At 52.8% G+C, this 12,237-nt stretch overlaps 1 protein-coding gene across 1 annotated transcript in view; it reads left to right on the top strand.

Annotated features, from left to right (window-relative positions):
* The first annotated feature begins 491 nt into the window (after positions 1-491).
* Positions 492-12,237, top strand: part of AIPL1 (AIP like 1 HSP90 co-chaperone) — a 39,754-nt gene continuing 28,008 nt past the window's right edge. The window contains exons 1-6 of the mRNA XM_006165156.1: positions 492-587; positions 1,116-1,295; positions 8,061-8,249; positions 9,933-10,109; positions 10,195-10,336; positions 12,055-12,234. Coding sequence (XP_006165218.1) covers positions 492-587; positions 1,116-1,295; positions 8,061-8,249; positions 9,933-10,109; positions 10,195-10,336; positions 12,055-12,234 — 964 coding nt within the window. The remainder of the gene's footprint in view (positions 588-1,115; positions 1,296-8,060; positions 8,250-9,932; positions 10,110-10,194; positions 10,337-12,054; positions 12,235-12,237) is intronic.

Below are 12,237 nucleotides of genomic sequence, written 5' to 3' on the forward strand. Positions count from 1 at the left end.
AGAAACCTACCACCTCTCCCCCTCGGCCGAGTCACAGCCCCCTGTGGGGAGATCTTCGCAAAGAAAAGAGAGGATGTGGCAGGACTTTAAAGGCAGCAGGACCCCGCACAGGGCCCAAAGAGGCTTAGATTCTGGGGCCAAGGTCAGCACCCCAGGGACCAGCCAGGGCAAAGGGGACTTCAGGCTTCTCTCCTTTCCCCATCAGGGGCCTCCAGGCCTCTCCTGCTGGCTCCCCTCTCCCCGGTTTCTTTGCGAAAGCTCAGCTGGCCCCTTTCTTTTTTTCCTAGGGCGGAACAAACCAGTGCCTGGCACAGTAAGGGTGGGTGTCAGGCAGGGGACAAAGCTAGGCTGCCAGTGGTGGCATTGCCCCCACCTGCCTCCTCCCACCCCGGCGGGGCAAATCCCTGGGCGTCTCAGCCGCCTAAGTGTCATAACCCGGGTGGGGTGGGATTATCGCAGACCGGGCCAGACCGCTCCCTCCACCTGGAGCCATGGACACTGCTCTGCTGCTGAACGTGGAAGGGGTCAAGAAAACCATTCTTCACGGGGGCACAGGGCAGCTCCCAAACTTCATCACTGGGTCCCGAGTAAGTCCCCTCCACCCCCAGATAGGGGCAGGCTTCTGCAGTCCTGCTGCACCCCAGTACAAACAGTCTTCAACTTTGCAAAATACAGCCAGCTGGGTGGTCCTGGGATTGCCAACGCCAGGCACCTGGGGAGCTTTGAGTTGGTGCCCACCTGCTGGGTAGTTTCAGTACCTGGCAGATTACTTAGCTTGGGCTGGGAATGAGGAGGGGCTTGGGGGGCTTACTGGAGCTCCAAATATTAAGCCTTCAGGGGCCTGGGCTGCTGGATGTGCCCCACCGACCTAGGCTCATCTAAGCCCCACACACAGTCTCCGGTCAGAGCATGGCAGTGGGTGTTTTGGAAGGGAGGGGCTCCTGGTCCCTGGGAGCATGCTGGCTGGGTGGGGGTGGGCCAGGGGTTAAGGCATCTGATCTGGATTAGTGGAACTGACCCCTGGGGACAGCCCTGGGAGTCTGTGACAGTGGGGGTGGCGTCTGCTGCACTTGGAGAGGTGTGTCCGGACCAGGGTCCACTCTCTTGGAGACCAGGTGACCTTTCACTTCCGCACCACGAAATGCGACGAGGAGCGGACGGTGATCGACGACAGCAAGCAAGTGGGCCACCCCATGCACATCATCATCGGGAACATGTTCAAGCTGGAGGTCTGGGAAACCCTGCTGTCGTCCATGCGGATCAACGAGGTGGCCGAGTTCTGGTGCGACACCATCGTAAGTAGGCCACGCTGGCTGTTCCCTGGATCTGCCTTCTACAGGGCCCACCCACCTGCTTCGCAGGGCTGCCCTGTTTCAGGGCTGGTGATGAATGGGAAGATGGGCTTGGCCGGAAGGACAGGGCGTTGAGGTGGCGGCCAGCGCTGTGTCCGCAGGCGGGAGTGTGAGCAAGGCCACTCACCTTGCGGTCCTTTTTTTTTGGTATTTATGGCACTTTAATAAATGAGCCTTGGACTAGTCTGTGGCTCACACGGTAAAATTCACTGACCTCTAAACAGACATTTCTTATGGAAACTTTCAAACATATAAGAAACTTGATAAAAAGAATTGTGCACCTCCAAGGTCCCCTCCAGCCACTGCCAGTCTTACTTCATTTACCCACACCCCCCACTTCCCTTCCCCATCCCACGGTTAAAGCAAATTCCAGACCCTGTAGCAGTTCACTGTTAGGTACTAGCGTTTGTCTCTCTAAAGTATGAGGACACTTACAAACATAACCGCAATCCCACTGTTAAACCTTTCCGAACCCCAGTAATTCCCTAATGACATCTACTACCCAGTCACTGCTACAATTGCTCTGGTCGTCTCCTCGTTTCTTTTTTTGTATTTTTTTGGGAGAGATTCTTGCTATAGGGCACGTGTGCTCACAAGAAAGACAGAGAGAGACAGAGAGACAGAAAGCGAGAAATCACCCCCCAGGGGGATGGCCACGCCACAATCCCTTCTCTTCCATTCTCCTCTCGGGTTCTTGGGCATGCACGCACATGCGCCCGGCGTGAGTTGAAGCCACCGGGTCCGAGACGCGAACCTTGGTCGACTACATGGGAGTCCAGCGACATAGCCATTATGCTAACTGCTGGTCCCCTCATTTATTGTTAATAAATGAATAAGGTCATTTTGTTCAAATCAGGTTCCGAACAAAGTGTGCACATAGCGCTTTGCTGGTGTAGCACGAGCCTCTTTGAATCTAAAGGTTTCCCTCTGTCTTTTTTCCCCCTTGACTGGGATTTGTTGAAGGAGCTGGGTCAGTCGTCCCGTAGCAGTGCCACATTCTGGTTTTGCCGGTTGCTTTGCCATAGACTTGCTAACATCCTCTCATCGCCTGGTTTCTATCGGAAGTTGGGTCTAGAGGATTTGATAAGCTTAGTTTGTTTTCTTTTTCTTTTTTCGAAAGTCTGTCCCAGCTGGTCCTGTGCACGTCCCACCGGAGGCACAGGACACCTGCTTGCCTTTCTCACTGTGATGTCGAGACTGACTGGGGGGTTCAGGAGCTGACAGCCTGCTCCATCTGTTCCAAAGCCCCCGTAGATGTTTACCACTGACGGCAAGTACTCAGACTCCTTACTTCATCAGAGGCCCTCCAGAGGGGAAAATGTTTACAAATTATTTAAAGAATAAATGTATACGTTTATTTAAAAATTAATTTAAAAATGTATTAAAAAGTAATTTTTTAAAATAATTTTTAAATTTAATTTTATTTATTCATTCATTTTACTTTAATTTGACCAGAGAGAAACACACACATAGAGACAGAAAGCTAGAGGGAGAGTGAGAAAGCAAGGTGCCATGTCTGGGACTTGAACCACTGTCAGCCATGTGGGAGGTCCAACACTTTAAACACCATGCCACCTACTGGTCCCCCCCAAAATAAATTTTTATTTAAAAAATTTTAATTGATTGATTGATTGCTAGAGGGCACGTGCCTTTGCCAGAGAGAGGGTGGGGCCTGGTCATACCACAGTCTTTTCTCCATTTCTCCATCCTGTCAGGACTTGAGGCATGCATGCACATGTGCCCGTGTGTTTTTCAAGTCACTAGGGCTGGGATTGAACCGTGGTTGGCCAGGTGGGATCCGATGGCCCATGCATGGTGCTTAACCACTGTGCTATGGGCCAATGACTTTTTAAAAAAACTTGTCAGAGGGTGCATGCCCTTGCCAGAGAGAGAGAGGGGGAACACGAGAAAGCGCCCCCTCCCCGTGGGGAATGATCCCACTGCAGTCTTTTTCCCCCATGTGGATTTTGGGTGTGAATGCATATGCACCAGGCATGTTTCTAAAGTCGTTGGCCTGGGACTCAGCCCACAATCAACCATGTGGAATTCAGTTCCCTTAACCACACCCCATGTGACCTACCAAAGACTATGTATTTATTTATGCTTGCTAAAGGACACACGTGCTCACTGTAGAGACAGAGAGTGAGAGTGAGAGTGAGAGGGGGAGAGAGAAAGCACCCCTCAGAGGGGATCGCCATGCTGCAATTCCTTCTCCATTTCTTCTTCCAGGATTTTGGGCACACATGCACATGAGCCCAGTGTGGTTTCCAAGTTGCTGGGTTCAGGACTTGAACTGTGTAGTTGGCTACATGGCAGGCCAGCTGCCTTAACCACCATGCCACTGGCTGGGCTGACCTTTAGAAAGAAAATTTGTAGCAATTTGAACTGTTTTGATTAAAAATTTTTTTCTTTATGATAGAGCTCATACATGTATGAGAGAGAGAGAGAGAGAGAGAGAGAGAGATGAGTACCTGCCATTAGATCTCGTCACACTGGGATCCGCTCCTTCTGGTCCATGGACTCTTGGACACTCCTGTGTGTGCCTGGATTGTTTCATGCTGACCAGGCTGGAGATTCCAACCATAGCTTCCATGTGGGATCTGGCTCCTCTCTCTTTTTTTAAAAAAAATTATCAGAGGCTGTGTGTACTTGCTAGAAAGAGACAGAGAGACAGAGACAGAGGGAGACAGGGAGGGAGAAAGCATCCTCCAAGTGGGCGTGGTCATGCCACAATCCTTTCGTCTCCATCTCTCCATCCTGCTGGGATTTGGGGCATGCACAGACACTCACCCAGTGTGTTTTTCTAGCCACCAGGGCCCTCTGCCCTGAACTGTGTGGTCAGCCTGTGGGACCTGGCTCCCTTAACCACTAGGCCGTAGGACCAGCCCCCCTGCGTCTCTCAAGCAGGCATTACCATTAAGCCACAGAGCCAGCTCTGTTCTGTTGCGTATGTGCCGTGTGACCAGGGCAAGTCCCTTCTCCCTTCTATCACTCTATCCCCTTGCTGTAAGTAAACAAAATCCCAAATGAATGGGTTGTTTGGGGTTCGCGTATCATGAGGGTAAAAGCAGGACAGGGCAGTTGAAGAGTGGGAATTTCGAGGTTAACATCTTCACTTTACTAATGAGGACATTTAAGGCTTAGAGGGGGAAAGCAATTTGTCCTGGGTCAAACAAGTTAAAGGACAGGATCACCCGCCCTCCTCTTCTCCCATCCAGGACTTAATGCCCTGGATGTCTGAGTCAGGCTGCAATGCCATTCTTCACCACTAGGGGTCCTCCCAATGCGTTACTCATTCACTTAGCAAGTTGAGCATCTTTTCTTGGTAACAGACCCTGCAGTATTCCTCATCCAGATGTTTTTAATTTCAAAAATACGTTTTGTTTGTACTAAGTTAAAGCTCCCCAGTATTGGCATCTTTTCGTTAAGGTGGTATCTATTGACTTTGCTTTCAATAAGGAGCTCCTGTGCTTCTCAGCCAGGCACGCGCCTCTCACTCGGGCCCTATGTTAGACAGAGCTCGGTCGCCAGCAAGAGCCCCTTCGCCATAGGATGCGCGTTTGCTCACACAGGGGAGCCAAGTGCATTCCGGCTGTCAATACACTCCTGATCAGTTGATTGATTTGTTTCTCGCAACACCACAGATGCTGTTGCTCCCACAATGCGGCATGGCTTTTTATTTCCTGTGGTGTCTGTGTTCGTTGGGCCACATCAGTGGTTATGTGCAGGCACTGCCCATCTCAGTCGGGCAACTTCTATACCATAGTGAGTGCTTTCTTTCTCTTTCTTTCTTTCTTTCGTTCTTTCTTTCTTTTTTCTTTGGAGAGGTTTTTGCTATAGGGCACGTGCACTCGCCAGAAAGACAGAGAGAGACGGAGAGACAGAAAGCGAGAAATCACCCCCCAGGGGGGATGGCTACGCCGCAATCCCTTCTCCTCCATTCTCCTCTCGGGATCTTGGATGCATACGTGCTTGGCGTGAGTTTAAGCCACCAGGTCTAGGACTCAAACTGTGGTCGACTGCATGGGAGTCCAGCGACATAGCCATTATGCCATCTGTTGGTCCCAGTGACTGTTTTCCCCAGTAGCTCCCACGTCTCCCAGCCCATGGCTGTCCTGAAGGCATGTACACTCGGTGACACACCCATTTTCCAGCCACTTGTCCATTTACATAGACACCTCTGACTCATCCTCCCATCCACCCAGGCATCAAGTCATCCATCCTTCCTGTTGACCAATGTTCATGCGTGATCCAGTTCCATCACTAAGCATCTGTCTGTCTGTCTACCTACCTACTTGCCCACCTATCTAGCTAGCAAGAGCACAGCCTCTAGACACCAGATTTAGCCTGTGCTGGGTGTTAGAAGTGCCGTAGGTGAAGTCCCCAACTCTAAGGAACTTACATTCCGGAGAGGAACAGACACTAAGGCAAGGCGGCCAGCGTCACAGCATGAAGAGGGAGGCAGTGTGCTGGCCACTCACGGGGGCAAGCAACAGCTTTGAGATCTTGGAGGGAGACGTCTTCAAGAGGATTACATTGAGTGAGTCTTGAAGGGTGAATAGGAGTTCACCAGGCCTAGAAGTGAGAGAGGGGAAGCACCTCGGCCAGGAAATGTGCAAAGGCCTGCCTGTGACATCTAAAAGCACGTTTTCCACTGTGGGGCATCTCGCCACTGAAGAACCCGAGTTCTGGAGAGACTGACCATTAGTGCACAGTTGTCTGTGTTTAACAAAGCAGTTGGCAAGGCGTGGCTCTCCCTAGCAGTTAGCTGCTGCTTGTCACTCCCTGCGGAGCCCTCGGCCTGGACGGTCCTTATTGGATTACCTCGAGGCTTAGCTCTCTGCTAAAGTAGGGGGTTCCCTTCATCCTTTCCCTTCCCCTAAATCAGAGGGGTGGGAGCCGTCGGGAGGTCCAGGAGCTTCTGCCCCGTGATGCATTTCTCCCTGTCCCTCCAGCGAGACACTGTCTCTAGGTGGGATTTGATTTCCCCTGGTGCCCAGCCTTGTGGAACCAAGGGCTGCAAACTCAAGTTCCCTGGGGGACCAGGAACCCTGGCTAGCTGCACTTCAGCTGCCCCGTCCTAAGTGGGACAGCGGCTGCTCTGTCCAACTGGACAGTCGTCATGGGAAAAACGTAGAGCCCAATGTGGCTAGATGTTCTGAGCCCTTGAGATGAGTTAAAGGTCTGTATCAACACAGAAACTCTGCAGCCTCCGGTATAGACAGAGCTCCTCAGACAGAACCAGGCTCTGTTCTGGAAGCCTCAGAGAGAACAGCTATCTTGGGCTCCCCTGGCAAAACGTGCAGCCCCCGTGGACAGGGCAAGTCCCAGAGGCCAGTGTCTAGCACCACTGAGATCTATGGTGACAAGGCTGCCTGATCTGCAGCCCTGCACGTTAAGCCTCCAGGCGGACACAGCTGAGCTCTGCACTTCCTTACTGCATGGAGGCACTGCCCTGGGAAGATGCAGGACTCTGGAGTATTGCTCTACCTCCAGACCTTTATCCTCTTTCCTGGGACTTCTCCCTGGCCCTGGCAGCATCCCCTAGCCCATCTGTGCTGACAGGAGTCCTGGAAGTGCCTGGGGAGGGCAAGCTCTACTGGGAGAAGGCCTTTGTGTGAGGATGTGCCTAAACAGCTGCCTGGCGCTGGGGCCCACAGCTCATGCTGTGCTTGTTGGAGACAGGCCGCTGAGCTGGGGGCTGCTGTGTCAGAGCCTGGAGTACCCCCGCCCGTCCCCCTCCAGCCCTGCAGCAGCTGATCCCAGGGCTCTCCTGTCCAGCCTTAATCCCCAAAGGCTCAGCTGCCATCTGGCTGTCTAGAGCACAAAGAAGCAGAGGGCATTCTGGGCTAATCCTGGCGGGAAGAGGTGGGGAGGGGTGGCCTTTGTCCCCACGCTGGTGACTTAGAGGCAGATCTGAGCCCTTTCTGTCCCTTTACTTTCCCATGTGGGAGCCAGAGCGGGGTCATCTCAGAATCCAGTTCAAGGAGAGGGGCCCTGGGAGCTGGAGCTGAGGCTCCCTGAGGAGCAGGCATTGCTGGGGTCACACGGCTGATGTTCCCAGATCTCCTCCACCCGAAAGGGGGAGCCCAGCTCCCAGGGCCTAGCGAGGCTGCTATGAGCCAGACCTCTATTGTCACTGTCTCGTTTAATCCATGCGACAGCTCTAAGACCGGTCAGGTACAGCCAAGGAAACCGGGGTTCAGAGCAGCGCAGCGACCCCTTCCCACTGCTCATCCACATGCCGGATGTTAATCCACCCCCCTCAGACACAGAGCCTGACCGCGCCACTCCACACTGCTCTCCCTGCGAGGCCCATGTTTGCAGAGCTCGGAGTCTCCGTAGGGGAGAGATGTGTTATAGCTGACCATGGGGCCAGCAAGAGGCAGCACGAGGCTAGGAGCATGACCTCTGGAGCAGGGTTCGAATCCTGGCTCTGTCATTTCCCAGCTGTGTGACCTTAAACTAGTCGCTCACCTCTCTGGGCTCCAGTGTCCTCATCTGCAACAGGGACAGTAGCGTTTCCTTTGTTGGGGCATTGTAAGGACTGAAGGAGCTGATAAGTGCCCAGCGCTTTGCCTGGCACACAGGTGGCCACGGTTATGGTTAGCAGGGTGGGGGGAGTGGGCCACGGGATCCCGCTGTGAGGGTGGCCCAGCTAGCTCTGAACAGGAGGTCCAGACACCACCCATTCATCTCTCCCCACAGCACACAGGGGTCTACCCCATCCTGTCCCGGAGCCTGCGGCAGGTGGCCCAGGGCAAGGACCCCACGGACTGGCACGTGCACACGTGCGGGCTGGCCAACATGTTCGCCTACCACACGCTGGGCTACGCGGACCTGGACGAGCTGCAGAAGGAGCCACAGCCGCTCATCTTCGTGATTGAGCTGCTGCAGGTGGGGCCGGGGGCCCGGGGCCCGGGGTGTGGAGGGCTCGGCATCACGCGGGAGCCCTGGCCCCACCAGGCACCACACACCACCTTCTTTCTCTTTAGAGAATGCGAACCACAGGAGAGCTGGGATTTGGAGGGAAAGGTCTGCTTGCAAGGGAAAAACTCATTTGGAACCTTTTTTTTTTTTGAGTTTTTTTTTTTTTTTTTTTTTTTTTTTTTTTCACTTGTGTGCCCATCAGGGAGAAAGAGAGAGAGGTGAAGGGACAGAGACAGAGACAGTGAGAGGGAAAGTGAGAAATCAACCCCTGTGAGGATGGCCATGCTGCAATCCTTTCTCCTCCCTTCTCCTCCCAGGATCTTGGTCACATATGCACATACATCTGGCATGATTTTTAAGCTACTAGGTCTGGGACTCGAACCACAGTTGACCATGTGGGAGTCTAGCGATGTAACCACTATGCCATCTGCTGGCTCCTGGAACCATTTTTTAAAAAATGTAATCTATTTTCTTTTTGCAGGAATTTTACTTGTATTGCTTATTTACTTACTTAAAAAAAAACAATTATTTTATTTAACTTCATTTATTTACTTATTTTAATTTGACCAGAGAGGGACAGAGCAAGAGAGAGAGAGAGAGAGAGAGAGAGAATTGAGAAAGCAAGTCTCCTGGTCTGGGACTTGAACCGTGGTCGGCCATGCGGGAGCCCAGCACCTTTACCACCAAGCCACCTGCCAGCCCCTTTTCATTTTGTTTTTAAAAGTTTAGGATTCAGTCATCACCCTTGGTCCCTGTGGTTTCTGGGCGCAGGCTTGGTTCTCACGTAGGGGAAGGGGCTGTGCAGAGCTTTCCTTATCCCCTCACCTGGGCCCAGAAGGGGGAGGGTCAGATCCAGGGTCAAGGCCAGTTAAGGACTTAGATCAGGCCAAGGCACAGGCCCAGCCTAAGGGCGAGGTGGGCAAATAAGAATACAAACAAGAACCGTGTCAGTCAAGGACCTCTGCAGGCCTACCTGAACAGTCGTGTGGGCTGTGCACTGCACACGGGCATCCCCTCTAAGGTGCTCAATGCAGACATTGTGTTTTTGTATTTGTGCAATGACAGTTTTCCAGCAGATGGCAACAAAGTGTCTTGTTCTAACAAAATTGTTATGTACAACAATTTACTGAATACTGGCAGTAGGTGTCTTGAGGAAGGAGTGCCTTTTTCTAATTTGCACCAAGGCATGGACCTGGGGCAGGGCCTGGGCCTGGCAGCTTCCTTGCCCTGCTGACACGTGTGTGAGCAGCACACATGCCTCTCTGGGAAACACACACACCTGACTGCAGGGAGAAGTGCCAGGGTCCACTTTTCCTTTTTTTTTTTTTTTTTTTGCTATAGGACATGTGTGCTTGGCAGAAAGACAGAGAGAGAGACAGAGAGACAGAAAGTGAGAAATCACCCCCAGGGGGATGGGCATGCCACAATCCCTTCTCCTCCGTTCTCCTCTTGGGATCCTGGGCATACACGCACACGCACCCGGTGTGAGTTTAAGCCACTAGGTCTGGGACTCGAACTACAGTTGGCTACATGGGAGTCCAGTGATATAGCCATTACATCAACTGCTAGCCCAGAGTCCACTTTTTCTGGTCCCTGCTTTGGGGCAGGCTCGGGGGTCCTTGCCTCACTGACCCGCAGCTCTTGGGCCAGGTCGAGGCCCCCAACGAGTACCAGAGGGAGACCTGGAACCTGAACAACAGCGAGAAGATGAAAGCCGTGCCCATCCTCCATGGAGAAGGGAACCGGCTCTTCAAGCTGGGCCGCTATGACGAGGCCTCCACCAAGTACCAGGAGGCTGTCGTCTGCCTGCGGAACCTGCAGACCAAGGTGGGAGGCTGCAGGGCAGCGGTGGGAACGGGGCCGCTGGGGTGGGCGGCTGCCTGGGCGCCCGACGGACTTCCTGTTCTGGCAGGAGAAGCCCTGGGAGGTGCAGTGGCTGAAGCTGGAGAAGATGATCAACACCCTGATCCTCAACTACTGCCAGTGCCTGCTGAAGAAGGAGGAGTACTACGAGGTGCTGGAGCACACCAGCGACATCCTCCGGCAACACCCAGGTGGGCGGGCTCACTGCCGGCACCTCCTGGGCTCCTCTCCCCGGCCAAGGCACCAAAACTTGTCTCCACCCAGCAGGGTTTACCAAGTGTGCAACCATGTCCCAGGGGATGGGTGGGCAGGGGCTCACTTTTTATTTACTTAAAACAAATGTTTATACCTTTACTGAGAGAGCGAGCGAGAGAGCGAGATTGAAAGAGGCACCCCAACATGGTCTTCACCCTGTGATCTACTCCCAGACCCACCCAGCCTAGATCACAGCAGCTCAGGGAGGGCCCGGCACTCCAGGCCCGACCGATCCCATGTGGGTCCAGTGGTGTTACAGCTGCGCCACCTCCTGGCGCCTAGAGGTATTGTATTTTTTTTTTTGGAGAGGTTTTTGCTATAGGGCGCATGCGCTCGCTAGAAAGACAGAGACAGAGAGACAGAAAGCGAGAAATCACCCCCCAGGGGGAATGGCCACACTGCAATCCCTTCTCCTCCATTCTCCTCTTGGGATCTTGGGCACACACGCACACACGCCCGGCGTGAGTTTAAGCCACCTGGTACGAGACTCGAACTGCAGTTGACTACATGGGAGTCCAGTGGCATAGTCGTTACGCCAACTGCTGGTCCTGAGGTATTTTATTTTTAATATGGGTTCGGAAATGTATAAGCAATAGACCAAATCTGTGATTTTTGTAGAGCAATAAACAGACGTTTTTAAAAAAGTGAGTAGGCCAGCCAACTGGCATGGTGGTTAAGGTGGTTGGATCCCACATGGTTAACTTGCTGGTTTGAGTCCCAGACCGGGTGGCTTGAAAAGGCATCAGGCACTTGTGTGTGTGTGTACCCAAAATCTTGAGAGAAGGGATTGCGGTATGGCCACCCCCACAAGGGTGAGTTCTTCCTTCCTTCTCTCTCTCTCTTTGGCGAGTGCATGCATCCATAGCAAAAACTAATTATAAATGTGTGTGTGTGTGTGTGTGTGTAAATTTAAAAATAGAAAAGGTAACAATCAGTATAGTAAAAGATATTCAGTCAATATTAATACTGGTGGTGTGTGGATATGGCAGTATTTGTGAAGATGGTATTTGAATAAAGTTAACCATAACAATATCAAACACTTAGCATACCCCAGAAAGCCAAGTCTTCTTGGCATTTATTATCTCATTTAATCCTTTAAATTCTCATTGTAACCGTCTGGGGTGGGTGTAGGGGTAGGGCCTGAAGGTTACACAACTTGGGGAGCCTCTATAAGAAGAATACTAAGTTGGGACCAGCAGGTGGCGTAGTGGTTAAGGCACTGGACTCCGATGTTACTAATGGTAGTTAAGTTCCAGACCCAGCTTGAAACTCATGCCCAGCGCATAGGCGGGCTCAAAATCCGCAGAGGAGAATGGAGAAGGGAGTGGAGAAGGGATTGCAGTGTGGCTATTTCCCCTAGGGGGTGATTTCTCTCTTTCTGTCTCTCTGTCTCCCCCGCCTTTCTCCCTAACCTCCAGTCTGTGCGCCCTACAGCAAAACCCTCTCCCTCTCAAAAAAAAAAAAAAAAAAAAGAGAAGTTCTGAACACAAAGTTAGTTACAGGCTTTGGAAGGGCCGGGCAAGGGAGGGGGCAGGAATCATTCCTGTGGCTGAGGAAACGGAGAAGGTCAGGATCACAGCAAGATGAAGGGCGCTGAGACCCGGAGAATCCCGGCTGGGGCCAGGCAGGTGGTGCAGCCGGATCCTCTCCGCAGGCATCGTCAAGGCCTACTACGTGCGCGCCCGGGCCCACGCGGAGGTGTGGAATGAGGCGGAGGCCAAGGCGGACCTGGAGAAGGTGCTGGAGCTGGAGCCGTCCATGCGGAAGGCCGTGCTCAGGGAGCTGAGGCTGCTGGAGAGTCGCATGGCGGAGAAGCAGGAGGAGGAGCTGCTGCGCT

Source organism: Tupaia chinensis, unplaced genomic scaffold (genome assembly GCF_000334495.1).
Source record: "Tupaia chinensis unplaced genomic scaffold, TupChi_1.0 Scaffold143814_1, whole genome shotgun sequence".
Classification (NCBI taxonomy): Eukaryota; Metazoa; Chordata; class Mammalia; order Scandentia; family Tupaiidae; genus Tupaia; species Tupaia belangeri.